Here is a 27,726-nt window from a genome sequence, read left to right on the forward strand (position 1 = left end):
ATGAGCTCGGCAGCAGTTGACGATGAAGCCCTCGACGGGACGCCCATTGTAAGTGCCCCTGCCTGCTCCAATTCTGCCTCACCTGTGCTTCTATGCATGCATGCCACCCGCTAACACTCTTCACCCTCACCCCTAGAAGTCGGTGTCGTCCTTGCGGTCTCGCTTCGAAAACATGGGAAAGCTCGACTTGGCTCCGGCCCCGAGTCCGCCTCCGGTTTCACCACTTGTCGCCAGCCAGCCCTCTGCCTCTGCCGCACCAGATCCGCCCATACCCCCTCCGTCTCGATCAATATCTCCCGCCGGGAAGCCAGACCGCCCAAGAGAACCAAAGCCCACCGACCTCCTTCCGCCCCCAGCCCGTCTAAGGGAAGCCCTCCCGATATCCTCATTGCGGGCCAACAACCAACCAGACCTTCCCGTGCGCTCATCTAGCCCTCGAGCCCCTCCAAGACCGCCTGTTGTAAACATCCTGCCGCCTCAGTCACCACCTAAGAAGCCCACTGCCGCAGGCCTGCCGGATCCCCTCAACCTCGACTCTATTTCTTCTCCAGTGACTCCCCTTCGGTCTCCCAATCCGTCATTTCCAGACCAGCGCAAGACGCCCCGTGTTGCCGGTGCCAAACCACCTTCACCTCCGCCACCTCGAAGATCTAGTGAAACCCGGCGACCTCCGCCTCCCCCCGTCAACAGAGCCGAAAAACCTTCCGTGCGCCCTAAGCCTGCGCTCTCCGATTCCAACGGACGCTTCTCTGCTCTTGACAGGGTTCCCGAGGTTGTACCCGCCAAGCCAAGGACGTCGCCTTTTTGTAGCCCCCCAGGAAGCACTGCCGGTAGCGATGACGTTCTACCCCCTCCGATGCCTTCCAGACCGCGACCAGAGTCTGCAAATCCCACTCTCAATAGATCTCGGAGTCTTCATGCAGGCACTTACGAGCCACCGCCACCTCCTCTGCACCCTGCCTCGGCGGGACGACGCCGTGACAGAGACGATCTTGTCTCACCCAAGGCCATAATCCCGCGTCAACTCACCGGCCCTTCAGCTCCATCCCGATCTCCTAATATAATCGAGCCTCCTCCTCTGAACCCTCGGAGGCCCCTCACAGTTATATCAACAAAACCTCCACCTCCGCGCCCGCCCAGAGCTCACAATCCAAGTCACTCCGATGTAACACAGCGCATACAAAATCCGCCTCCACTATCGCAGTTCCAGCGACCGCCAGTCCGGGGACACCAGTCGCATCACTCTGTAGTTGAGCCTCATACATACGCCGAACCCAAGACACCTTCTTCCCAGACACATCTTCCACCGCCGCCCCGAATCACACCTGCCGTGGCCACTACTAGCACTACGTCTTCATCCATTAGCACTTCCTCTGCTCCATTAGCTGTCATGACAGCTTCGGCGCCCGTGGCGACTGAGCCAAACAACATTGTGGCAGCATACCCTGACATTTACAATGTCAATCGCCAGCCACCATTCCTCAAGCCTGGAATCCCCGAGATTACGACAAAATACGACGCCCGCGTTTTCGACGTCTGCGGTGAATATGTAGCTTGTGGCGGTTCAATGACTAGGGCCTGGAGTATGTTTGATGGATCTGAGCTTTTAATGCTGCCCCATGCAGAAGGCATTAGAGGGACAGCACTCGCCTTCAAGCCGGCAGCCAATCCTGATGATGAGGGGAAAAAGCTCTGGGTAGGAACAAACTTTGGCGAGGTTCAAGAAATCGACTTGGACACCCAAGACGTAGTTTGCAGCAAGCCAGGCGCACACGGTCGCCATGAAGTCATCAAAATCTTCCGCTTCCAGAATCAGCTATGGAGCTTGGACGAGAGTGGTATTCTTCAGGTTTGGGGTCCAGACAAGTCCTCCACGCCAAACTTGAGTAACAGCCCAAGCCACACGTACCGTCTGCCCCGAGGCCATACATTTTCGCTGCTTATTGGCGGTGAACTCTGGTATGCTAGTGGGAAAGATGTCTATGTCTTTGCCCCTACGCTTGACGGCAGCTCTCAATGCCAACTAACCCTCAACCCAATGTGCTACGAGGGTGCTGGTGAAATCGTATCTGGTGCAACAATCCGCTCAGATCCTGACAAGGTCTATCTTGGTCATAGCGATGGAAAGATCAGCGTTTACTCCCGCAAAGACTACTCTCTCCTATCGGTCGTGAGCTTGAATGCTTTCAAAATCAACACGCTGGGTGGTGTTAGCGACAAGCTGTGGGCCGGCTTCAACAGCGGCAAAATCGCAGTCTACGATGTCACCACTACACCCTGGACAATGAAAAAGGAGTGGCACGCACACGACAACCCGGTTATCAAGCTGATTCCCGATGCCGCAAGCGTATATCGCATGGGCCGTTTCCAAGTGGTTTCGTTGGGAGCTGACAACAAGCTACGTGCCTGGGATGGCCTGCTCAAAGAAGATGCAACGGATGATTACATGAGGTCTGTCGACACTGAATACTGCAACTTTGACGAGCTCGACGTTCAAGTTTTGACGTGGAATGCGGGAGCTTCAACGCCCAGCCAAATCCTGCATTCAACCGACTCTACCTTCTTTTCAAATCTCATCAAAACCAGTGGATGCCCTGACATCTTGGTATTTGGCTTCCAGGAGCTGGTTGATCTTGAGGACAAAACAGCTACTGCCAAACGGCTATTCAAGTCTTCCAAGAAAAAGGACGATAAAAAGGACATGAGCCACGCATACCGAGACTGGAGAGACTTTCTCCAGAGATCCCTAGATGATTACATGCCCTCGAATCAGCCATACTATGTGCTCCATACAGCGACGCTTGTTGGCCTCTTCACGTGTATTTTTGTCAAGGCGTCTTTGCGTGATCGTATTCATGACCTATATGCAACTGATGTCAAGCGAGGTATGGGTGGTTATCATGGAAACAAGGGTGCTATCGTGATCCGTTTCATGATTGATGACTCTTCACTTTGCTTTGTCAATTGCCATTTAGCTGCTGGTCAAGCACAAGCCAACAGCCGCCACAACGATGTCGCTGCGATATTAGAGGGGCAAATTCTACCTATTGAGCGCAACACGTCTATCCGGTCCGATCACTACGTTGGTGGCGGCGACGGCACCATGATCATGGACCACGAGCTCTGCCTGTGGAACGGAGATCTGAACTATCGTATCGACGCCATGTCGCGCGACACAGTGGTGATGGCTGTCAAGAATAACAGCCTAGCCAAGCTTCTCGAGCGCGATCAGCTCCTTGTCGCCAAGCGGCGAAACCCGTCGTTCAAGCTCCGGGCATTTCACGAGATGCCCATCGAGTTTGCCCCGACGTACAAGTACGATGTAGGAACAGACAACTACGACACAAGCGAGAAGAAGCGGTCACCCGCCTGGTGCGATCGCCTTTTGCACCGCGGCCATGGACGCATCCAGCAGCTCGAATACCGCCGCCACGAGGTGCGCGCCTCAGATCACAGGCCCGTGTCTGGCCGATTCAAGTTTTATGTAAAGGAGATTGACCAGGCGCGCAAGGCTGCGACTAGTGCCAAGTGCGCGGCGGTTCTGGACGACATACGGGTTTCTATGGAAGAAGAAGAGAAGTGAGTATTAGTGATTACGCCTCCCCCCCCCCCCCTTGGCCTGTTGGCCTCCGCCCCGAGAGAAAATTCCTTACTGACTATCCTCCGTCTAGGCTTGCTTACTTGACAGACATGTGTGGCTTTGGTCTTGCTACGAGCCAGTCATTCATCCAACAACGCTCGGCGCGCAGAGACCACCGCAGTCCCAGTAGAACACGGGAGGCTGTAACCTCGCACCAATAAGTAAATGAAGATATGAACGACAGCATCATGTTACGACCCGCCTGGTCTATACGGCTTATCTTTTTTTCCCTTCTTCTCTGCCATTCTTTCTAGCCTTGTTCCTATACATATCCCTCGTTTCTATATCACTCAATATGTCGTCGTTGCGAATCAAATCTTACGTATCGTTCTTGTTGTCTAGCCCTTTTTCTTTTTTCCACCGCTGCATCATATTCTCTTGGCCTTCTTCTTTTTGCTTCTTTTTCTCTCCTTTATCCTCATCATCTTCGTCGAGCGTGTTACTAGATTGTTCTTCATTGTCGCAGAACGGTCGGGCAGGTGGTAGCTATCTTTTATTCTTCTTTTTTTGCTCTTGTTTTTTTTTTTCAATTACTTTCCTCGTCCCGGTCACAGCGGCGTTCCTATTCTTAGAATTCCTTTTTGTTCCATCACCTATTTTGCTCTTGGGCTCGTGGGTTGTGTTTGGCAGCATGTCAGTATACACCAATTGGTGGGCTTGAACTTTTTTGTTCTCCTGTATGTACATATCTTTAGAAGTGAGCCCTCTTTCTTTTTTTTTTCTTGTGTATGTGCCTTTTTGAAGCTACTCTGACGGACGTTAGACTTGATAGGTTTGTTTTGTTGGTAGAGTCGAGATCATTGGTCCGGCGATGGAAAGAAAAACGTTGGTATCAGGTGCATCAATACAATCAACCCTGTTTTTGATAATTAACCCTAGAGCATCATCAAGACCAAAAAAACAAGACAATTGCGTCCCAGACTGAGTACAATAGAGTGAATGAAAAAAGAATTTGCCTAGTCTACTTGTCATACCAAGAACTATGACCAAGGCCAAGGGCTGGGCGTAAATTTGCAGTATTACATACTTGTATTCAGATGCCGGATTTCTTGATGATGGTGGAGGGTTGAGGCTGGGGGAGGAGGGGGGCTGTGTCGAGATGTTGAGGTTATGAAGGGGAATGGGGATGGGGGAGTTTTGACTTGGCGGAGGAGGCATGAGAGGGACACACATAGAGAGAGACATGAACAGCGAAGCCGTACATACATACATATATACGTATTCAGACGATGTAGTCGTAAGCCAGGCCATGTGGGCATTACGACATGTAATCCTGTGCTTGGGTAGCTGACCAGAGCTGAAAAGGTAAGGAAGCAGGAAGCTTGGAGACTTTAGAGATATAGAGAGTGGGAGCTGTTTCTTTTTTGCCTAGGGTTCCCTCCTGTAGGCCATAGACAGATTGCGGACAGCATTGTTTCGTGTTCTCAGATCGTCGACAAGTTAAAGGTGCATTGCATTATCCCATTCCTGGGCTTTTCTTAGACAGGGGAGAGCGGCGCGGGGGAGACAAGGCGGCGGAGGGTACAGTATAGGCACCACTACGGGGATTCGTACGCTGGTACGGAACAGTTGATGAGGTGGTCAGGTTTAAGAGGCTTGGATACGGCAAAGCTGAGTGTATGCCAAGTACAAGCGTAAGCATGCAGGCGGGCCTCTACGAGCACTAATGTGAAGAAGGACACAGTGGGTTGTCCAACCATCCGCCTTGTTTTGTGCTGTCTCTCTCAGCCCAGGCAGGACAGCCGTCATGGCCAAACCTCTCTCTCTGCTGCACAGCCCCCGCAAGGCGTTCCCCTGGATTTCTAGACTAAATTGGGGTTAGTACGGGACGCCCATGAATAGGGCGCGCAGGGGGCTAGTCTCGAGCCGGCACTAGCAAGAAGACGATACGGAACGACCTGTGGCCAAAAGGGCAACGACAGTCGTAGTAGTCCACCAGAGATGGCGGCATTCGCACGTTGCTTGTAGTTTGGAGGTTGGCAAGCTGGAGAGAAGAAGGTAGCGCTGAAGGGATACAAGGGGGGCCGTTGTGTTGTATATTTATATGCACAGTTCTTGGTGTGGAAAGGCTCCGGTCTGCAGGTCTTCAGAGCAGACAATTAGAGGACGGCCGAGATTGACAGCGGAAGTCGTGCGAGATTCGGCAGGACGTGGAAGTTAGGTCTGGTTTCAGTTTAAGCGCCAGGACCCGGGCTTTGGATCTTGTTCTGATGCTGTTTTGGCAAGCTGGGGGCGGAGGGGGGTTAGATGCCAAGGGCTAGCGGGTGGGAAGAGGACATTGCAAGAAAAAAAACAGACTCATAGTAGGTAGAAAAGACGGGTTGGATGGTTTCTATTTGGGAAGTGATTACCGGGGCGCAACAGAGAGTGATGGCGATGATGATTTTCCTGGGTGAAGCCGCGGAGGAGGAAGAGGAGGAAAAGGAAGAGGAGGAGGGGGAGTGGGTCAAATGGAAATACGGCATATGGACTGGAGGAACAAAGGCTAATGGCTGGCTTTATGCGCTCGTATGTACCTGGCGCACCTGTAGCATATGGGCCGGGTACATGTGAGGGCGGAAAGAAGTACAGCTACAAGTGTACAGACGGCCAGATGCATACAGGCTTGGACTCTTGTACTGGCTAGTCCCTGGTCAGCTCGTTTGATGCCAGTTGGATGCATTTCTTCCTTGTTCTTCCCTTCTTCGCGAGACCCTTGATACGTGGTTGTGGTTCCAGGGAGGCAAAAAAGCAAGACAGCAGGTGGGTATGTACACGGGCCAAAGTACCGGTACATTGATGCATAAACGGAGGATAGGCGGCCACAATAAACACTGACTATGTATGTGAGTAACTAAGCAGAATGTACTTGTACACTTGTGTTGGCATTCCATTGCGGCGCCCACAGAACCTATGTGTACTTGTACTGGCTGCGTATTTACAGCGGGTTTCGTGCTAAAAACGACTGAGGCATAGCAGGCTCGGCCACGCAGCCAGGGGCTCTTTTCTCTGATTTTTCTTTTCGTTCTATTTTCCCTTCTTGCTCTTTGAATTCTGTTCTCCTGGCTTGCAATATTGCCAACTCGTTTCTTGCTCTTCTCCCTCTCTCTTCTTTATTTCCTTCTTCTCGCTGCGTTGTCTTCTTCCCTGCATTTTGTTCCTTTCTTCTTTCTTGTCGCCTTGGTAGTTCTCTCCGCTGCTTGATTCTCCCATTCGTCAAGTCGCTCGTTTTATTGACAGTCCGCCGTCCATCGCCCATCGCCCACCCCCTTTGTCAAACCAAGCACTTCGCGCTCCCGGCTTGCCTGATCCGAGCGCCGCATGATCGCGACTTGCGACCTACCAAACCTCTGCGATCTTACTTGAAGCATTCTCGCTTTCGACTTCATCTTTGCTTCCTCTCGCTCGCTTGCTTCAGAATCGCCAGCTAGCCTATGTAATGCAGACCTGCACATCACGACTCTAAGCTGCCTGCCTGTCGACTATCGTCTTTCTAGCCTTTGCCTTCTACTTGTCTCGCCTGTTTCTCAGACCGTCCAGTGCCTTCTCCCCGTCTCTTCGGCCGCCATTCATCTCTATCCGTCTTTTCCCATTTTCTATTTTGCATTTGCTTTGCCTGGCATCTCACTGTTAGCATTGCTAGATCAATACCCTTGAAACGTGCTACCCTTGGATCATTCTGAAACTATAACCTATAGTCAACTTCGGCAGAGATACACGACATAAACGCGCATCATCTCCCTGCCCTCGTTCTAACTCGCATGCTCTCGTCCTTGTTTTCTTCATAAAATACCGCCACATCTTCTCCCCTTCAACAGTCTCAAAAATCACAACAAAAATGAGGTTTTCTCTAGCAACGGCCGCCACACTGGCTGGAATGCTGCTCCAGCCTGCAGCCGCCATCGAAGTTAATTTTGACGATACTCGTGGGTTACCCAATCTCAAATGCCGTGGTATGCCTTGTTGGTCTTGGTACTGACCTCAAATTCCTACAGAGTCTGTTCGAGATGCCGCCTCTACTATTGCCTATGGCTTACTGAAGTTCTATACCGGAAACAACACCGGTGATGTAGATGGCAATTTGCCATCACCGTATTACTGTAAGTTAAGGCTAATATCTTTTGTATCACTCCCTGAGCCTTCCATAATTAACGCTTCTTAAAAGGGTGGGAGGCTGGCGCCATGTTTGGCACTCTCATCGATTACTGGTGGCTCACCAACGATACCTCCAACAATGATGCCGTTTTGCGTGCCATGAACCACCAGGTCGGAGCCGATGCCAACTACATGCCTGAAAACCAGACCCGTTCTTTGGGTAACGATGATCAAGGTTTCTGGGCCCTGGCCGCCATGACGGCAGCAGAGGCTGGTTTCGAGGATCCCGCGGCTGATAAGCCGCAATGGCTTGCTCTTGCCCAAGCCGTCTTCAACGACTATGCTTCTCGTTGGGACGAGGCCAGCTGCTCCGGTGGTCTGCGTTGGCAAATCTACACCTTCAACGCCGGTTACAACTACAAGAACACCATTTCCAACGGCTGCTTCTTCAACATTGCTGCCCGCCTTGCTCGCTATACTGGAAACTCTAGCTACGCCGACTGGGCTGAGAAGATCTGGAATTGGGAAAAGCAGCTGCTGTTTGTCAACACCGACTGGGAAATCGAGGACGGTGCTCACACCGACGATGAATGCCGGGATATGACCAAGGTCTTGTGGTCCTACAACTTTGGTATCCACATGCACGGTGCCGCCAACATGTACAACATTACTGGAAACCAGACCTGGCTGGATGCTGTCGATGGCGTTCTGAAGAAGACCACCGAGCTGTTCTTCCAAGACTCTGTTGTTTACGAGCCTGCCTGTGAGCCTTTCGGGACTTGTAACAACGATCAGCGCTCCTTCAAAACTTACTTGCTGCGCTGGATGGCCCAGACTGCCCAGCTTGTCAGCTCCACTGCATCCACTATCCAGCCTCTGCTACTGGCATCCGGAAAGGCTGCCGCTGCAAGCTGCACCGGTACCGTTGACGGTTTCAAGGGCATCGCCGGCACTGCTTGTGGTCAGAAATGGTACACAGGCAGCTTCGACGGCCTCAACGGCGTCGGTGAGCAGATGGCGTCGCTGGCTGCAGTCATGTACAACCTGTACCCGGAATCGCATCTGCCGCTTGCTGCCACCACTGGTGGCACCTCGACTGGTAACGTGGATGCCGGTGGCTCGTCAACCAATGCTGATGGTAAGACATTGTCCAAGATCACGACTGGAGACAAGGTTGGTGCGGCCTTCCTGACCATGTTGGTAATTTCTGGTCTCTTGGGCGGAATGTTCTTCGTTTTCTACGAGAGCATGTAAAGCCCCATGTTGTGATGTGTTCTTTGCTTCATTTCTGTCGTTTCTCTCTTTCTTGTTTGTCTTCGTCTTGTGTTGGGGTATATTGCTCTGTTTCTCTCATTTCTTTTTTTTTCCTTTTTTTTGATGGAGTATCTTCCCTTTTGCCATCTTATCTTCCATTCTTGGTTCATTTACTTTTATACTGTTCTGGTTGCTGGCTTAACTCTTTCTTCTTGTCTACATCACCCCTTTGTGTCCAAGGACACTAGCTTTGTATCGTGGCGTTGCATTAGTCATGTATCTTGCTGTTCTACTTACCATGTTGCCATTACGTTCTTGAATCCACTCATAAAGTCCATTATCATTCCTCACCTCCCTGCCCTGAACCACGCCCATATTTGCCATCTAGAGCTGCGTATATTACCTGTCATGTAGTTTCCAGATGCTCTCCAGGTCTGATATTCATGCCGTCTTGGCCCAGATGATAAAACAATACGAAGTTTGTTCTTTTTTCTTGATACTGTCCAGCCCAACATTGGCTGTCGATTTCTTCCTTTTCTTTTTTCTGTCGCTCGAGCTCTCACATCTGACCTCTTGTAAATTGAGAGACAACAAATTACCCTCTTGCTCGTTCTCTCCAACCGCCGTTTTTTTCGGCGAGATACGAATGTAGTGTATAGACGCGGGGGTCGCTTGTTGCCCATCTGCGCTTGGTGGCATTCCCCCGCATCATACAAGTGCAAGTAAAGACATCTGATCTACTGGGTATTGTTGATATGGGACGATAGGATGGCGTGTATTATTGCTCTTCCATCCTCGCTTCCTTTTTTTTTTTGGCATTATTGGGATGAGAAGGACACAGACAAAACACCGGTGAGAACAGGAGAGGATCGGTGCCATGTGCATACAGCCATCTTGTTTTCGTGTTTAGTTGTGCTAGTTGTTGAGATAGAGAGAGAGAGAGAGAGATCACAGGCCGTCTTGCGAACACGGGGTTAGTTCCATTTCGTGGGGAAGGGGCGCAGTGTCACCAGACCGTGGTATTCTGGCAGGTGCTCTCGGTGTGATAGTGATGAGGGAATTCACATCTTGATTCTGAACCACCTGTATCGACGCTTCAGGAATAGAAGCCCGGAGCCAGGCCGGGGTGAGGAGGAAAAATAGAGAGATGCTGTGCAAATTGGCGCATCGTCTCGCGACTTGTATCCTCTATTTGTGTCTTCTTGTGTGAATGTGGATGGATGGATGTGCTTCGATTGGAGGCTTTGGCTTGGCCCGAGTTCGCCGTCGGAGAGTCGAGGGGGGGTTGGCACATAACCTTTTAAAGTGGAGCTTCGAGGTTGCTTCTCCAAATGAGACGACATCAAGCTCTCAAAGGCTTGATCCGGCGGGTGTGCTCAAAGCTGCCGGCAAAGCGGCAAGATATTTTGCGTGGCATTGGCCAGTATTAGTATAAAAGGCGGGTGAGTCTCACTGCATTTCTCGGGTCTGCGTTCTTGGTCTGCCCAAGAGTATATGCTACTTGTGCTGTAGTTGGTCTACTGGTCTGACTGAAGCTTGGCTGCCCCTCTTGACAAGCTCTTGTTCTCTCTATATGCTCGTTTACACAAACGATCTCTCTCTCTTGCACCTGCATGAGCCTCCCGCCAATCGCATCCCAGTCTCTGCATACAACCTACAGCCTACTGACAACCCCCTACTCTAGTATCCTCCATCATGTCTAACAAACATTTCATCAGCGACCCGACGTCCCTCGTCAACGCTGCTCTCCGCAGCTTGACCATAACGAACCCCTCGGTGGCCTTGGACGCTGACCACAAGGTTGTCTACATGCGCCCGTCCAATGAGTCCAAGCAGGTCTCCATCATCAGCGGAGGTGGCTCGGGCCACGAGCCAAGCTTCGGCGCCATGGTCGGCCGCGGCATGCTGACGGCCGCCGTAGCCGGCACAATCTTCGCCTCGCCCTCGACCGAGCAGATCCGCACCGCCATCCAGACGCGCGTCGACAGCTCGCAGGGCGTGCTGGTCACCATCATGAACTACACCGGCGACGTGCTCAACTTTGCCGTCGCCGTTGAAAAGGCCCGCGCTGCTGGCACAGACATTGACATGGTTGTCGTTGGCGACGATGTTGGCGTCGGCCGCGAAAAGGGCGGCAAGGTCGGTCGTCGTGGCATTGCGGGCACTGTCCTCGTGCACAAGATCTCTGGCGCATTGGCGGCCACTGGGCGCCCGCTCAAGGACGTTGCGTGCGTGGCGAGATTGGTGGCAGACAACCTGGTCACTGTGGGCGCTAGTCTGGATCACGTACATGTCCCCGGCCGCGCCTCCGAGGCCGAGGGTGATGCTCTGGGCCCCGGCGAGATTGAGCTCGGCATGGGCATCCACAATGAGGCTGGCTCGGGGCGGGTGACGGCGGAACTTCCGCAGCTTGTCTCCGAGATGCTGGGCCAGCTGCTGAGCCAGACTGACAAGGACAGATCCTTCCTCAACGTGAACTCAAAGGAGGTTGTCCTGATGGTCAACAACCTGGGTGGTGTCAGTGTTCTTGAGATGGGCGGCATCACTGCCGTGGTCGCTGAGATGCTTGAGCAAAAATACGGCATCAAGCCCAAGCGCATCCTTAGCGGCACTTACATGACCAGTCTTAACGGCATGGGCTTCAGCATCACTCTGCTGAACACTGTCGACACCGGGATTTCGGGTGTCAGCATGATTGACCTGCTCGACGCCCCCTGCGAAGCCACTGGCTGGACTGCGCCCATCAGCGCTGCGACATGGGCGGCCAACAACACTGCCACTCTCGAGTCAACCGAGGAAACCAAGAACGTTGCAGTCAAGCCCTCTGGCATTACCATGGACGTGGATATTGCCAAATCTGCCCTGATTGGCGGTCTTCAGAAACTGATCGAGTGCGAGCCCGAGGTTACCAAGTACGACACCATTGTGGGCGACGGCGACTGTGGCACTGGCTTGAAGCGCGGTGCTGAGGGTAAGTGACATGCTGATAGAAGCCTATGATTTTCGTCTAATCACTAACGAATCACAGCTGTTTTGGAACACATCAACAAGGTTGGGCTCACCGGCGACGCCGGCGTCGACCTTGCCAACATCGTGCCGGTCGTTGAGATGAGCATGGACGGCACCTCGGGCGCGCTGTTTGCCATTTTCCTCAACTCGCTCACCGCGTCGCTTCGCAACCAACCCGCCGGCGCCGCTACTCCTCAGGTCTGGGGCGCTGCGTTGAAGCAGTCCCTGGAAGCTCTGTCCAAGTACACGCCAGCCCGCCCCGGTGACCGGACGCTGATTGACGCCCTGCAGCCATTTGTCGATGTTCTGGGCTCCGGAGGCCTCAAGGACGCCGCGCAGGCTTCGAGAAAGGGCGCTGAGAGTACAAAGGGCATGAAGCCTGGCCTGGGACGCTCGGTATATGTCGGTGGTGATGGTTACCAGCGTGTGCCTGATCCGGGCGCTTGGGGCCTGTCCTGGTTCTTCCTTGGCTTGGCTGGGGTTGCTTCCCAATAGTGGTGTACACTAGGAACCGCTAGAAATGGAGGATATACCTGTACATGTAGATACATTAATTTGACCCGACATTTATGCCATCATGCAATACCAGAATATATAGCCCACTTTGTTACCGAGATATCATGTTCAATCTTCAACGCCTATGTAGCAAAAAATCAATACTCGCAAGTTCCAACGAACAAATGGCAGAAAAAACAGGTCCAGACGAAACAAAAAAAGAAAGACAACAGAAAGCCGGAAATACAACAACATGAGAATGGTGTGCTTTTCTCGGTGCATTTCCAATGGGATACACCCGTACGAAGAGCATCGGTGGCCCAAGGCTCAACATCTAATGTCGTCTCGGGAGATACCACTCAAGCTTTGCACCACGTGACCCATGCTGTCATGGTAGTAGTATTTATAAGCAGCCCGCTGATTTTTTCAAGCGCCTCCAAGAGTCGTAAAGGAGGCTGCAAAACGGTATCATTTGCGGTTATTCGGGTGAAAGAAAGAAGGAAAAAAGAGTCGTTGCATCGTTTAGCTAAGCAGTACCATGATGACGCTATCACCGCGCAGGAACCTGATAATACGAGCGTTGTTAGTAGGCCGTCGCTTCCTCGGCGTGACTTTGAAATTCCCATGTCGCGCCCAAACCCAAAGCACATGGAGACATACATCTTGCTAATGAAGCGATCCTTGTTCACTGGCCGCCCCTTCTTGCCATTGGCAAGCCGCGGGGTCTCGGTCCACATCTCCTTGACGTTCTCCAGCACCATGTTGCAGTGTCTGTCAAAGGCCTTGACACGCGCCAGCAGCTTGCGGTTGTTGCGGATGGAGATGAGGACTTGCGTGTGGCTACGGACGGCGGTCTGCAGAATCGAGAGGGGACCAGCGCTGAACTCGTGCTCTTCCAGCTGGGCAATCTCGTACTCGCTACACATAGTATCTGTTAGAGGAATGGTATATCGAGCGTTTAATGCGGTGTCACTCACGTCAGCTCCGAGCGAGGCTTGGTAAGAAGCTCTCTGGAAAGGAGAAAGGTGTTAGCAGTTGAAGGGCTCCAGGAACAGGCTCATTGTTCACTAACTGGATCTTGGTGTCGGCCATGGTTTCGGTTCGGGCGGCGCAAAAGAGGGGCTGGCAATGTGTGAGGGAATGGTGGCGTGATTGGAAGGATACGCAAGATGCAGCAACAGGAAGGGCTACGGCTGAAGTGGGCTACACAAAGCTGTGATGATGTGGATGGAGGTTTTCGCGCTTTATGGGCAGAAAAGCTAGGCGGTGACGGGGCCAGCATAAAAGCGGGGCACCTGTAGTTGAGCTCGACGAACATCTGGGGAGAATCAATGGGCCAAAAGTATACTAGCACGCAAGTTTTGCAGGACTTTGGAGAAAGACCTTGTCACCAGAAGATCAGCTGCGCACCAAACTCCAAGTGAACAGCCTCGACGAGGACGACAAGCCCATTGGCACTAGGCGATAATTCCACCACCACCGGGAACCCGACCGCCTGCGAGACACACAAGTACAACCGGCTGCTTCTCATTGGCTGCTGCGGCATATCGGCAAAGTCGACTTGCCCTCGTGCGAAACCAGAACTGGACAAAGAGCGTTAGCCAAACTATATACAGCATTTGTACCCCTCGAGAGCTTTTGTCTCTTGGTTATTTTTTCTTTCTTTTCCCTTCGCATCTTGACAAGTCCGTGTTCCCGCGGACTTTTCGATGCGACCTGTTTGCGCATCGAGTATAATCTAGGGATTCTCCAATCCTCCACCTCCACCCATGTTCTATAAGCTTCTGGGCAGCCGCGCTGGTTACTCAGCTGTGCGCCTCGCACGTACTGCTTCATCTTCCCACGCCATGCCGTTGCGGGCGAAGATGATGGGCCAGACGGCCAACTACTCGAGCCAGGTAGCTACACCCCCATAGCAGTAATATAGAGCAGAGAACGACGAGCTAACCTAGGCCCGCTTTGCGCCGTATTCAGGACTACCCTGGAATCAACATGAAGGTCTTGAAAGACTTCCATTCGACCAAGAGCCAGAACCCTGAGGATGTCGTATTCAACAGCATTTACGGACTACGAACCATTGAGCTCAACAACCCTGCTAAGCTTAACGCCCTTGACGAATCTATGGCGGGCAAGATCTTGCCGCGCCTGGTCGAGTGGGAGCGGTCCGACATGGCCAACGTTGTGGTTCTCAAAGGAGTCGGTAATGCTCTCTGCTCCGGCGGAGATATCACGGGAATGATGCAGCTACTCAAAACCGGCACCGAGGAGTCTGTTGAGTCGGCTGTTGGGTTCTTCCGCAGGGAGTACCAACTCGACCACTACATCGCCACCTACAAGAAGCCAATGGTGGCTTTCATGGATGGTGTGACCATGGGCGGCGGTGTTGGTCTGAGCATCCACTCTCCTCTACGGATAGCTACGGAACGCACTCTGTTCGCTATGCCCGAGACCAAGATCGGCCTGTTCCCTGATGTCGGCGCCTCGTTCTTCCTTCCCCGGATGAATGGTGCTATTGGTACTTACCTGGCTCTGACAGGCAACCGTCTTCGGGGTGTCAACGCTTACTACGCCGGTATTGCTACTCACTACTTGGACTCGACTCTCCTGCCGCCTCTTGAGGATCGTCTGGCTGAGCTGCGGTTCCGCGACTACGACTCTCTCGAAACGCGGCTGATGCTGATTTCTCGCACAATCGACGAGTTTGCCACCAGCTTCCCCCCTGAGGAGTTTGTCCTGTCGGGTGAGCTCCGTAATGCGATTGACCGCTGCTTCAGCGGCAACTCGGTCACCCAGATTATCTCTGCCCTGGAAGCTGAGACCGGCACCGCTGCTGAGTGGGCTGCCAGCACCCTTCAGTCCTTGAGAGAACGCTCGCCTACCTCGGTCAACGTAGCGCTTCGCCAGATGCGTATCTCCAAGGACTGGTCTATTGCCGAGACTTTCCAGCGTGAGCATGCCATGGTCAGCAAGTTTGTGACAGGACACGACTTTGTTGAGGGCGTAGATGCGCTCTTGGTGTCAAAGAGAGATCCGGTCTGGAAGCCCGAGTCCCTCGAAGCTATTGCGCAGTCTAAGGAGGATATTGTTGGTCAATACTTCTTGACTCCTGACGAGAAGATGCCTTTGTTGACTGACCGTGACTACCACGAGTACCCTCACTCAAAGCTGGGAGTTCCGACGGAGCGTGAGGTTCGCGAGCTGATTGAGACCTCAGACCTCACTGTCGACGGCGTTGTCGACACCATTTTCAAGTCGCGCAACCGGAGACAGGGCATCAAGACCGTTCTTAAGGACATTATTGCCCGCCGGGTGGTTTCGAATGAGCATAACCGCGCTCAGTGGGTTGAGCCTGATCAGACCCAAAACAAGCGTTATGACGCGGTTGCCCAGACCCTCAAGGTCCCCCAAACCACTGAGCCCAAGCAGGACCCCTCTACTTGAGTACGATTCTTGGGTTTGCTTTGAAGGCAGTTCTGTATAGATTAGGTTGGCGGTGCAGTTGCTTCTGCACATTTGCTTTGTACAATATGGCTTTTTGTTCAGCCGCTCTTTGACTTTGCGTTCTTTTTGTTTTCTTAGTATGTGGAAGTTGAGGGGTTGCATCACCAGATGTGGTTTTCTGGTAAATAAAAAAATTCAGCAAAAAATGAGATGGTGAGTACTAGGGTTCAGATCTTGAGATATGTTACGAGGCTGTGCGACTGAGACAAAATATTGGTGCAAGAGATAGAAATTAAGACCCGTGGTGGGTGGCCCAAAATTCCTGGAAACAGGATAATCGAGTCAAACGATGGACAAAACTCCGACAGTCAGCCACGAGGCAGACAGAAATTTTGGGTGAGATGCGAGTGTAGATAGCGTCATACAAATGGAAAGGAAAAGAGGGTTTGTATTAGTTAGTTATTACATCACAAGGCAAATGGGCACACGTCAAATTAGGAGCAAGCTATAGGCACAGTGTCGATGCCGAGTCTTGCAGCAGGCCGCCCGCAATGTGCGGGAAAAGTATAAAAGGAACCTCGACTGCTCCTTGGTTGGTGAGCAGGGAGACTGCAACGTTTCGTTTTCTTTTCTTTGCACGGGTTGGAAAAGCCACAATCAATCAGCCCGCCAGAGTGTGCGCGACCTCGATATTTGTTCGGCATCAGCTTTCGATTCAGATTTGCCCTTGATAAGCCATCCCGTCCAGACCTGGCTGCCGTGCTGGCAGAGCCGAAGATTCTCCGGTGTTGCAAAGTAAGTACAAATTCAAGTACCAAATTCCCACGTTCCCGACTGCCATTTTCAGGGCAATCTGGAATCTACATGCTGCAAGCTGCATGTTGGACCTGCCGCTTTCTGCTGCTGTCGCGAACGGAAGGGGGTGTCGTCGGAAGAGTTTTGTCGTCGAGCTGCCCCACGTGACTCTGACCGTTGCTAAGTAGCGCAAGACCCACTGCGGGGCGGCGCAACAGCGTCACATTCAAAACATGGCCTGCCGACTGGATTTGGCTGTTCCTGACTGTCTAAGCGCAGGGGTGCGGTCTGGTGTGCACACGGTGTGGGCGCACTGTTCAACAGCGCGTTAATGGGCTTTTTTGGCGGTGTGTGACACGCTGTTAGGCCTCGGCCCACAGTGCGCCATCGTCTCACAGGCCGTTGCTGGCCTCTGGCAGCTCCACCGCGGGTACCTAGACAACGGCCTTTATTTGGCAATGGCTCCTCCAGGCTAACAAGTTCTTCTCATAGCGACGAGTCGACAAGTGGGAGACAATAAAACGTGGATCGCGTGCGAGCTCTTTGGCCCCATTTGGTATCTTGTGTGCCTTTTTCTTGGTTTGCCTGGGCTTTCTTGATTTTCCGCCTGCATTCCGTTCCCATCACCGTCCCTGGCGTTTCTTGCTTCTCTGGCCCTCGCCTCGTCTGTCTTTTTGCTCCCCTGTGTATTCTTTGCATTCGCGTACTTATTCACAGTGACTCTTTTGTTTGCCATCGTCTTTGTTCCTGTCTTTCATCATTCCCTTTGCTCGCTTAGAGTCGCCGCCATATCTCTTCCTCTCTGGCAACAAACTTCGCCAACTCCCTCCTAGCCACACCCGAACCGTCCTTCCACGACTGGCTACTATCTCGTGATACCCCTCTGCCCATCGAGGCCCGTCTCATCATGACTTCCCCGGCTAGTCACTGGCAGTCCACGGCCGACCAGGAAGCCTTCCGTGAAGACGGCGAGATGGCCCTCAAGGTGCAGCAAATGGGCCGTAAGTAATCCCCTCAGCATGTCATCATCACCACTGCTATCGAGAACGATTCCTCGTACTCACCACCATGAAAACCCTTTATTGTTATGATATATGGCTCTAACACTGCCCTTGTCAACAGTCAAAGTACACTACACATTCGACAAGCTTGAGCAGGCTCGGTGCTTGGCTCGTCCCCCCCAGCTCATCCAGGTCCAAACACTGCCTTTGGATGAAAACACAACTGTCGGCCTCATTGACCTCAATCTATGTCTCAGTGCTGTGGCCCAGGGCAGTCCGGAACTCATCAACACATGCACCAATCCCAACTCATCCATAGACTATGCTGTCTATGTCCACGATTACTCAGAACCAGATGCACCGCTCGTCGGCCACGGAATGCTCTCAGGACTCATGCAAAATCAAAACACTGCCTCCTCGCCCAATCCCAACATGGTCACCGGAATTGTCGTTCGGAACAAGCTCGCCATGTTTGGCAAAGGCGGTTCTCAGACTCTAGAGGTCAAGATGAAGTTTTCTGAGTCTCAAAAGATGCTCAAATCTGCATCACGCCAATGTTCCGTCCTGCCCAGTCGGCCCGAAGTGCAGACTTCAATCGAGAGTGTTCTCACCCCTGCTGGCAATGCCGAATGGGCCATGTTGCTTCAGTCAAACCCCCAGCTTGCCACCCAGATGTCGCACCTCTCACCAGCTCCAACACCCCAGGTCACCAGCATCGAAAATCCTAGTTTGGGACAATCGGCATCTCTCGCGCCTAGTAGGATAGCGTCGCCAGTCTCAACCGCTCAAATGAGCCGCCAATGCTCGTTTTCTGGCCTTGCTACAAAGCAATTGTCACGACAGGGCACACCCATTGATAATTCTGGCTTACCCTCACAAAAGGCCGCAGTGGAAAATATCGCACCTGTTGGTACCGCTGAGAACCGCCCGCCATCCCGTACCTCGAGAAAACGAGGAGCGACCGGCAGACCACGTGGTCGCCCCCGGAAAAATCCGACTCCCTCTGAATCCAATGGAAATACCTCTGGATATGAAGAAGGGACAGATGATGATCCACTGCCAAAGCGCAGGGCAACAACCATGGCTGTGACAAAAACTGTCAACGCGCCCTTTGCTTCCGTGCCAGAGTCCCTCCGCGTTGCTGCTAGCACATCCGGGTCTATTCGGAGCTTCCGTCCTGTCGGAACTCCAGAGCCAGCTGCTGGTGGCCATCTACAAGATGTCCCTCGCGCACCAACACCAGTTCCCTTTGCTGAGAAGATTCGTCCACGCATTTCGGGCTCTTTGCGTCGCACTTCAACACTCAACCAAGAGCACTCTAACAATCACCTTTCCGTTGTGCAGCTTGACGATGCACGATCGCCCAATGAGCTCTCAGCAGGCGCCCCGACCCCTAATTCCGAAGCTACCACCCCTGATTTTGGCTCCTCCCCTCCAATGCCCAGGACTGCGCAGTATTTGCGCCACTCGAGCCCTACGCCTTCCAGTCCTATTCTCCCTCCAATGCCTCCATCTACAAGAGACTCAGGTTTTATGAGTGGGGAGTTGGAGGAATTACAAGAAGACAACAAACCAACACCACGCGCAGCCCAGCGAAAGATTCCTAGCCTTATGTGTAGAGATACACCGGTTCCCGTTCATGTATTCCATGCTGCTAGTGGCGAGCCCGTAAACTACAAAAGCTGTGGAGACTCTCACAACAAGCGTAAGAGGCCCAATGTCTCGAGCTCTACTGCGCCAACCTCTGCGCAACCTGTTGTTGTTGCTGCTGGTCCACCGCCCCCGCGGTCTGCCTATCCCCCTCTGCGGCCAAAGATGCCTTTGTCACGTCTCATGCCGACTCATACTCCGCCTATGGAGCGCACAGAAGCTGGCCCGTCGCAAAATTCACGTACCAGAGCACCCAGTCAATTGGGCGCTTTGCAGCATGGAACTGCCGACACTCGGTCTCAACCCCTGGTTGAAACCACGGCAGCTGGTTCTGTGCCACACCAACATCAATATGACTTGCTAGCCATTGAAAGCCGTCTACTGTCCCAGTCCCCACTTGAAATGGATCAACAGATTCAACCAGAGGGAAAAACTCAGCTCTCACTAGAGGACACCACAATGGCCAGCAACCCGGTAGACGTTCTCTCTGTGCTTGACTTGAACTTTGACTACACTACCCGTCCGGGCATGTTCGATGTGTCAGATGAATCCCTCCTTGCGCTTGGCGATGCTATCACGTTTGATAAGGCTCTAGTTGATATGCACGCCCAACAAAATCAGGCCTCTGCGGTAAACATCCTGGATTCCCTTCCTTTAGGCCAAGATCTCAACGCATCTAAAGAAATGGGAGCACAAATGGCTATACCTCCTAGGCCTGTAGAGCAGCAGGATTTTAACGGTGAAGCTTCTCAGCAACAACCTACCAAAGTTTCTAATGGAAGTCGCCCTTCCAAAAGAAAAGCACCTAGCCCTTCAGCCTCCACCCCCCACCCCACATCCTTCTCAGAAGCACCCTGCCCACCCGGCGACACTCTGCTTCTCCCCCTTCCCGCTGTCGCTGCGACATCTCCCCCTGTTGGAAGAACCAACAAGAACTATGTCAGGAAGCAAGCCATAAAAGAAAAGCTAGAACAAGCCATCATGAACGGTGGAATGCCTCCGTTCTGCGCCAATTGTGGCGCAATCGAAACACCGACGTGGAGAAAGATTTTTGTACAGGAGTGTACGGGTAAACCAGTCTACCATGAATACTCGGATAGACCCGGCCGGGTCACAGCTATCCAAGTAACATCACGAGATGAAGAGCAAAACCCTACTGGTTATCGAATGATCAAAAAGGCCTTAGGTCCTGAAGATGATAAAACGCAGTGGAAGGAAGACCTTCTTTGTAACCGTGAGTTTTCTCCAGATAGCGGACTTTCAAGTCTTAATTATGCTGACAATACATGCGTAGCATGCGGTATCTGGTTGTGTAAAAACAACAAGCACAGACCGAAGGATCGCTGGGAAAAGGACGCTGAGCGCCTAGGCCAGGAACGTCGTCGACGAGGCACTGGTCGGGCTCCCATTCGAAAGCGCAAAACAACTTCGGCGTCTTATACAAACGGCAATAATTACAACTACTCAGTCCCAGCTTCCGAAGCCAACATCATGACCGACCCCCTAGGGCCCTCCGACATTCTATCGCTCATTCCTGAGGTCCAATGTACGAGTGAATTGATGGATTCTAAAGCCGACACGGACAATTCAACAACACAACAGCCAGACAATAACGCTATCTCCGTCGCCCTACAATCACTTAACAATGTCCCATATGCTCTAGATATGACCCATCAATCTCAACCAACCACTGCTGCGCCAACTCCTGAGAACGAAGACTTCAGTGAGTTAGGCAGTATGCAGAGACTACTCTTCCCTGATATGGGCAGCGCCGTAGCCATACCAGCGAACCAAGATGGCACTAAAGCCAGCCCCCACCCAGTGGAAAATGCTACGTTGAACACTGACTTGACTGAATGCGTTGACGGCGGGATTGTACCCAGCATTGAAGGCCAAGTTCAATCACTCCTAACTTCGACTCAATCGGCATTGGATACCGAAATCGAGGCTCTTTTCGGCAGTCCAGGACGCAATGCCAATCGGCCCTCCACACCTCCTCCGAAAAGTGGACATCCCGAATTCAAAACGCCTTCTCGTCCTACGCCTAGCCATAGACCAGTCACTAGAAGTGTGTCAAAATCTATTCGCTCTGCGAAGTCATCACGTGACAACAATACCAGTCCTTCAGACATACCTAAAACTCCTTCCCGGACCCCAAGGAACTCTACCATCAACTGCATACAAGCGGCAGAGAGCCCTTCACTGCGGCGCAGCCCTCGCATCAACAAAAATGCTTCAAAGCATGCACCTAAGGCTCCTGCCCCTGGTCAGAGAAAGGTCGAAGCCTCTATGAAAGACATCGATGCTGCACTCGCTGAGTTGAAACAATCTTTTGATGATACCGCGCCTGATTGTCAGCAGGGTGACGATTCTCGGGCATTGGATTCTCTGGGTGAGCAGTGGTCGCCCAACAAGGACTGGGGCTCTATCTTTGACGTAGGAATGCTTGAGAACTTGCCCCAAGAAGATTTGGATCTACTTGCCAAGTCCCTCGAGGCGTCACCCGAGGATCTTTCGGTATGATGGCACGGTGCTATTTAATTTTTTTTGTTTGTGTGGGGCGGAAAACATGAATCCGGGAATGGGAAAAACAGAACCATCAAGGACTGGGTCATGACGACGTATATTTATGGGTGGCTGGCTATTTGTTATTTTGTGTTTTTTTTTCACTCTGTCCCAGCCTGGCTGTTTACAGTTGATGCAAACAGCTACAAAGGCGACGATGGACTGTGAAGTTTCATATGCAGGCAGTAGATAAATGGATACCCGGCGGTCTGTGTGTTTTCCTTTTAAGGAAGAGTCACACTCAGTATTAGCTTAGTCTAAATGTAACTTGAGAATGTTGCTAAACAAAAATTGGCGTGCATCCGTTCTCTATACTCTACCTCGTCCTCTTTGTGTGTCTACTTTTGTAAATATGCGTGAAGACGCCTCAGACCTTGCCTGATGGTGGTACAAAGGTTGAAAGTGGAGCTTATCCTAGCCAATTGTATGGAAACGTTGTGTTTGGATTTTAACGGGATATCATTGGTTTGACACGTGTTTAAGTGCACACACGCGTCGCGGGACTGTTGATAACCCTGCTTATGCCTGAATAGCAACCCTATGACAACAAAGCCTTTGCCTTCAACTAGCAGTCAATCCACACACAAACAACATTCTCCGAATTCAGGCAACGCACACCCACCGCCCACCATTGCTTCTACACAATACCAACGTCATGTCCAGTTCCGCAGCCATCGCAGCGGCAGCTGCTGATTTGGCTACCTTCTTCCCCAATGCGGAAAAGTTTGACCCGGACGTCATTTCTGAGCTTTCGTCCATCATGCGCCTACACGAGCTCTCGGTTGAAGACATGTTCTACAAGTGGGAGTCGTTCTGCATGAAAATGGAGCGCGAGTCGGCCGACTTGTCGCTGGATGCTGTGCGGTCGTTCAAGCGAGATGTGCAAGATGCTCTGGAGAGAAACATACGCATGCAGGCATCGGCGGCTGGCGGCTCTGCGAGGCGGAACATGGCCGGCGTGAATGCGGCAATGGGCACGCCCAGGGCGGCGACGAGGACAGGCGATGTCTTTGGCATGTGAGTGCTACGGCGGGCAGGTTGAAGTGCGTGGATATCTATCGAGCTAGTGGAGACGCTAACTGTTGAAATAGGCTGGACGGGCTGATACAGACGCCGGGGTCAGGAAAGCTTTCCAAGGCTGGAGGCATGAACAAGCGGGCGTTTGACACCCCGACAGTCACGCGGATCAAGAGCGAGGCTCAGGATGATCAGGACCTGCCGCTTCTAGGATCACCATCCACAACACTCACGTGAGTCCTCCCTCAACTTGTGAATGATCTCCCGTACGATTCTGCAGTGGCTTGTGCTAACCCCCTTTGTCTTGGGGTATCGGTAGTCCCTCCAAATTCGGTGACCGACAAAAGCCTGGAGATGTACTCGAGGTCTTTAGTAGCGCCTCTCTGCCCGAGCCGGAATATCCTATTGTTCCTTTCCCAGAAGCCCGAGTGAAGCTGGCTGCTGGGTCTGACCAGAAAAAGGTGGGGTACAAACCTCTGGCTATGAAGCTCAGCGAGGCATCAGAAATCCTTGACGATCGGATAGATGACTTTATGATTGCCATTTCAGAGCATCACGCCCTTGACATGTCAGTCTTTGGAAACCCCGCGAGTCAGAGTACCTCTGAGATCGTGGCCGTTGGACGTATTGCAAATGACTCCTCTGAGGGCCGTCTAAATGCAGCTTCTGTGGTTCTGGAGACATCTCGTCGCATGGGCAACGGCCTCCGAGTGCCGTTGAGCTTGAAAAAGCTGCGCGGCTTTAGCTTTTTCCCGGGCCAGATAATTGCGGCGCGCGGCACGAATACTTCTGGCACCGAGTTTGTTGTAAACCAGATGCTAGATATCCCGCTTCTCCCCAATGCCGCTTCGACCTCAGATGTTCTGGAATCGCACAGACAGCGCCTTCGTGGAGACCCCGAGGCAATGGACGAAGACAGCGACCCAATACCGCTGAACGCCATGATGGCGAGTGGCCCTTATACCACGGATGATAATTTGGCCTTTGAGCCCTTGGCAGAGCTTTGCAAAGTCGCTGGCGACAAGATGGTGGATGTATTGGTTTTGATGGGCCCTTTTATCGATATCGACCATCCGATGATTGCCAGCGGTGACTTTGATCTGCCTGAGGAGGCATCGTATGATCCCGATACAGCTACCCTTTCGACAGCCTTCAAATTCATGATCTCGCCACACCTTGCGCGATTGTCTAAAACGAATCCCCAAGTTACCATTGCCATGATTCCATCGATCCGGGACGCCGTTAACAAGCATGTATCGTGGCCCCAGGACAGCTTTGTGCGGAAAGAGCTTGGTCTGCCGCGTAATGCGCGCATTCTAACAAACCCCATGACACTCAGTATCAATGAAGCCGTGTTTGGTCTATCCTCTCAGGATATTCTGTTTGAGCTGCGCAGAGAAGAGCTTATCAGTGGCCGACTCGAGGATGCCCAGCTTTCTAGCCGCTTGTGTCGGTACCTGCTTGAGCAGAGACACTTTTTCCCCCTGTTCCCGCCATCAGATCGCAGCGCGTTGATGAAGACGGGCACGGAAGATGGACTCCCACCTGGAGCATCACTGGATACAGCTTACTTGAAACTGGGCGAGATGCTCAATGCGCGACCAGATGTTATGGTGCTTCCAAGCGCTTTGCCCCCGTTCGTCAAGGTGAGATAGTAACATCCTTTATTTTGTGTTCTACCTGAAAGCTAACCTGATCATTTCATCCACACTATAGGTCGTCGAAAGCGTCTTGATGATTAATCCAGGCTCACTTTCAAGGCGTGCTGGTCCTGGCACGTATGCCAAAATGGCGATATATCCACCCAAGGTTGCTCAAGATGGCGATGATGCCATGCAGTCACACAGCATCTTCAGCAGATCACGTGTTGAAATTGTGCGCATATGAATAGTCTTGGTTCTGGCTTTCCTGCTTTACTTGCCAAATAAACAAAAGGGGGTATTTTATAAATAGTTGTCGTTATTCCATTGCATTCTTCGATAACGAGAGCCTTGGGATTTCCATGGGATCTAAACAAACAAATGCCCAGTAGGCCATTCTTTTCCCTGTTCGCTTTGGTATCTATTCTTTTGCTGTCCTCATCTTTTTGCTGTTATCTCTCTCATGCCCACGCGATGTGCTTCTCTTTCTCCGGGATCTAGACGGCTCAGAACGTGATCGTGACCGGCTTCTATACCGATCTCTGCGATCTCTGCTTCTACTCCTCCGTCTGCGGTCCCGAGATCCATCTCGTCTGCGATGTGAACCTCTGTCTCGGCTCCGACTGCGACTCCGACTCCGGTCTCTTCTCCTATCATCTGGTCGGCGCTGAGACTGTCCTAGCGGCACTGCATTTGCACCATTCCCACCCCGAAAGTCGCCGTCTGGCTTGAAGCGATCATCGACATTGTCGAAATCGCCTCGGTTACGCCAGTTGGTATCTTTGTTGCCCTCGCCGGGTCTGCGCTCCGTCACCTGGCCCCAAAGACCGGTGTTTTCGGATTTCATGTCCTTGTACTTGGACGCGCCCTTGCGACCCAATTTCGTCATGTCGCGGCGTTGTAGATACTCAGGGAGAATAGAACGGTCCTTGATTTCGTCTGCAAACCGCGCGCCCATGATATCGCGATTTGCAAGGCCCGCTGTTTCAGCTTGGTCTTGGTAAAAGGCGCCCTTGTGGTGGTACTTTTGCATGTATGCCATCTGGCCCTTGGCATCCTGTTCTTGCTGCTGCTTAGCCAAATGAGACTCGTCTTCGGCACGTCGTTCGTCTTCAGTGAGGTTGCGCCGGCGTTCAATTTCCTCGAGCTCCTTCTCACGCGCAATCATGGCCTCGCGATCGCGTTTGTAGCGCCGCAGTTTTCGTAACTTGAAGGCAGCCAGCTCGGCTTCGGGATCCAGGCCGTCAGTATCGTCGACTTCGAGTTCGGGGTCTTCTTCGTCGTCCCAGTGCTTCTTGCCCACGGCCTTGGCAGCAAGATCTTTCTGGATCTGCGCTTCGACAAGAGAGTCGGCTTCGGCCTTTTTCCGCGCTTCTTCCTCGGCCTGGCGCGCTTCTTCAGCTGCGGATGAAGATGCGTTTTTGGCTGCATTGGCGAGCCGCTGACTTTTGGGAATGAACTTGGGGCGAAGCATGAGTCTTCTGGGTCCTTCATCCTCGCTGGAGCTTTCTTCTTCGGAGCTTTCGTCGTCGTCGTCGTCGCTTTCTTCGGAGCTTTCGTCGTCGCCGTCTTTCTTGTCCTTTTCGTCGTCCGTGACAAACCCTTCGGCTGCCGCAAGTTTCTCAAGATCCTGCGCTTGCTGGCGGCGCTTCTCTTTTTCTGCCTCCTCGGCACGTCGCCGGTCGTCGATACTGAATTTTCCAAGGTTCGTGGCAATACGCGCAGCACTGGCAGCTTTTGGGGGCGCCTTGGCGGTTACTTGCACGGCAGGAGTGTTGTCGTTGTTGTCGTCGGAGTCTGAATCGGAAGACGATGAATCTGCGCCCGTTGCTTTTCCGGCGCGGTGTCGCGCAGGTCGCGCAAAATTCTTGGTCATACGTGGAGGAGGCATAATTGCTTTGTTTGTGTCCGGTGCTTGGAACGAACTTCGTCAGTTTAGGGAAGGCTGAGAGCAGTGGTGAAGTCGCGAAGTATGGTAAGGCTGATAGAAATTAAAGTGGGGATGAGATTGCAATCAATCGAGCATCACTAAGACTTTGTACGGCTAACCCTAGTATGCACCCTGAATCGGCATTATACCGTCACAGGAGATTGATACATGGTGTGTCAATGCTGATAGTTATACACTACCTGACTTATAATAATTATTCAAAGTCAAACCAACCTGTATTCATAAGCTTTTTCATACCATGTGAAGATATTCCAAGAAAACATGCTAGAGAAACCCCATAAACGCCAATCCAAGCAAACAACCAAGCATGGAAGAAAACAAAAAACCCCATCTCATGTGTAAATGCAACCCCGTTGTGTCGTAACAGTGCGTGACAATCAATCTCTAACCACAGAAGTGCCCGGTTTTTACATGATTTCGTCATCATCATCCTTGATAGCAACAACATCGGCCATGGCCGGGGGTTCGTTGACATCGGTAATTATGCTGATTTCGGTGTTGTCCATGTCGACTTCGCCGCCCAGCATGGCAGCCTGAGCGAACACACTGGCCGTGGTAGAAGATGCAATAGTCTCTTCTCTCTCGTCGTCATCCTCGCCGTCATCCTCGCCAAGCAGCTCAAAGCCAAACTTGGACTTGGGCTTGACGTTACCCAGGGTCTTGTTTACCTCGTCCCATGTCTTGTTGCGCGAGCGGACAGACTTATTATGAACGATGCTGCGGGTGACCTTGTTGGCAGTAATATCGGCAATGGCCTCGGCACGGTCAACGCCACGCTCGTGCCGCCGACGCTGCTTCGACGACTTGACGGCCTTGCGGCCAATCTTGACCTTCTTACTCACACCGGCACCGTGGTGAATGGCGAGGACAGAAGGCCGGCTGTCTACTTTCTCGGGGGCAGCAGGGCTGAGGGCACGCACGGCACGGCCAGCGTCGAGACTCGGCGAGAATTCCCGGCGCGCAGATCGGGAGCGCTCTGAGGGCGCTGTGAGATGTTGGTTAATATCAAAGAGTTTCGCGGGGTTGGTGGGAAGGCATCTCACCTCTATCTTTCTTCTTGATTCCACCCTTAGACATCGTGTGAAGGGCTCTAGTTATATGATGTGAAAACTTGGTTTTCAGATGGGAATATCACTTATGCAGAAGAAACGGTGCCATTTCTTCTTCGCCGTGGCCTACAAGTCCATGTTGATG

General features: G+C 52.3%; 9 protein-coding genes across 9 annotated transcripts; 6 read left to right on the forward strand and 3 right to left on the reverse strand.

Moving 5' to 3' along the window:
- BROUX77_000383 (uncharacterized protein) lies at positions 1 to 3,801 on the forward strand (the record flags this gene model as incomplete). The annotated part of the gene is made up of 3 exons (XM_073748522.1): positions 1 to 48; positions 137 to 3,579; positions 3,672 to 3,801. 3 exons carry the CDS (start codon positions 1 to 3, stop codon positions 3,799 to 3,801), a joined length of 3,621 nt encoding a protein of 1,206 aa, XP_073608620.1.
- A 3,656-nt stretch (positions 3,802 to 7,457) lies between these two features.
- On the forward strand, positions 7,458 to 8,968 carry BROUX77_000384 (uncharacterized protein; the record flags this gene model as incomplete). The annotated part of the gene is made up of 3 exons (XM_073748533.1): positions 7,458 to 7,545; positions 7,615 to 7,719; positions 7,785 to 8,968. The coding sequence occupies 3 exons, from the start codon at positions 7,458 to 7,460 to the stop codon at positions 8,966 to 8,968; spliced, it is 1,377 nt and encodes a 458-aa protein (XP_073608621.1).
- Positions 8,969 to 10,663: 1,695 nt separating this feature from the next.
- BROUX77_000385 (uncharacterized protein) lies at positions 10,664 to 12,472 on the forward strand (the record flags this gene model as incomplete). The annotated part of the gene is made up of 2 exons (XM_073748544.1): positions 10,664 to 11,939; positions 11,997 to 12,472. The coding sequence occupies 2 exons, from the start codon at positions 10,664 to 10,666 to the stop codon at positions 12,470 to 12,472; spliced, it is 1,752 nt and encodes a 583-aa protein (XP_073608622.1).
- A 522-nt stretch (positions 12,473 to 12,994) lies between these two features.
- Positions 12,995 to 13,564, reverse strand: BROUX77_000386 (uncharacterized protein; the record flags this gene model as incomplete). The annotated part of the gene is made up of 4 exons (XM_073748555.1): positions 12,995 to 13,037; positions 13,133 to 13,390; positions 13,450 to 13,482; positions 13,545 to 13,564. 4 exons carry the CDS (start codon positions 13,562 to 13,564, stop codon positions 12,995 to 12,997), a joined length of 354 nt encoding a protein of 117 aa, XP_073608623.1.
- Positions 13,565 to 14,241: 677 nt separating this feature from the next.
- BROUX77_000387 (uncharacterized protein) lies at positions 14,242 to 15,913 on the forward strand (the record flags this gene model as incomplete). Its single annotated transcript, XM_073748566.1, has 2 exons — positions 14,242 to 14,370; positions 14,447 to 15,913. 2 exons carry the CDS (start codon positions 14,242 to 14,244, stop codon positions 15,911 to 15,913), a joined length of 1,596 nt encoding a protein of 531 aa, XP_073608624.1.
- A 1,702-nt stretch (positions 15,914 to 17,615) lies between these two features.
- Positions 17,616 to 21,882, forward strand: BROUX77_000388 (uncharacterized protein; the record flags this gene model as incomplete). The annotated part of the gene is made up of 3 exons (XM_073748577.1): positions 17,616 to 17,709; positions 17,831 to 20,593; positions 20,654 to 21,882. 3 exons carry the CDS (start codon positions 17,616 to 17,618, stop codon positions 21,880 to 21,882), a joined length of 4,086 nt encoding a protein of 1,361 aa, XP_073608625.1.
- Positions 21,883 to 22,579: 697 nt separating this feature from the next.
- BROUX77_000389 (uncharacterized protein) lies at positions 22,580 to 24,828 on the forward strand (the record flags this gene model as incomplete). Its single annotated transcript, XM_073748588.1, has 4 exons — positions 22,580 to 22,941; positions 23,016 to 23,174; positions 23,261 to 24,587; positions 24,658 to 24,828. 4 exons carry the CDS (start codon positions 22,580 to 22,582, stop codon positions 24,826 to 24,828), a joined length of 2,019 nt encoding a protein of 672 aa, XP_073608626.1.
- Positions 24,829 to 25,002: 174 nt separating this feature from the next.
- BROUX77_000390 (uncharacterized protein) lies at positions 25,003 to 26,472 on the reverse strand (the record flags this gene model as incomplete). Its single annotated transcript, XM_073748600.1, has 1 exon — positions 25,003 to 26,472. The coding sequence occupies one exon, from the start codon at positions 26,470 to 26,472 to the stop codon at positions 25,003 to 25,005; it is 1,470 nt and encodes a 489-aa protein (XP_073608627.1).
- A 467-nt stretch (positions 26,473 to 26,939) lies between these two features.
- On the reverse strand, positions 26,940 to 27,609 carry BROUX77_000391 (uncharacterized protein; the record flags this gene model as incomplete). Its single annotated transcript, XM_073748611.1, has 2 exons — positions 26,940 to 27,517; positions 27,576 to 27,609. The coding sequence occupies 2 exons, from the start codon at positions 27,607 to 27,609 to the stop codon at positions 26,940 to 26,942; spliced, it is 612 nt and encodes a 203-aa protein (XP_073608628.1).
- Positions 27,610 to 27,726: the final 117 nt, after the last annotated feature.

Source organism: Berkeleyomyces rouxiae, assembly GCF_048999995.1.
Source record: "Berkeleyomyces rouxiae strain 22BRR77 chromosome Unknown BrBRR77_ptg000001l, whole genome shotgun sequence".
NCBI lineage: Eukaryota > Fungi > Ascomycota > Sordariomycetes > Microascales > Ceratocystidaceae > Berkeleyomyces > Berkeleyomyces rouxiae.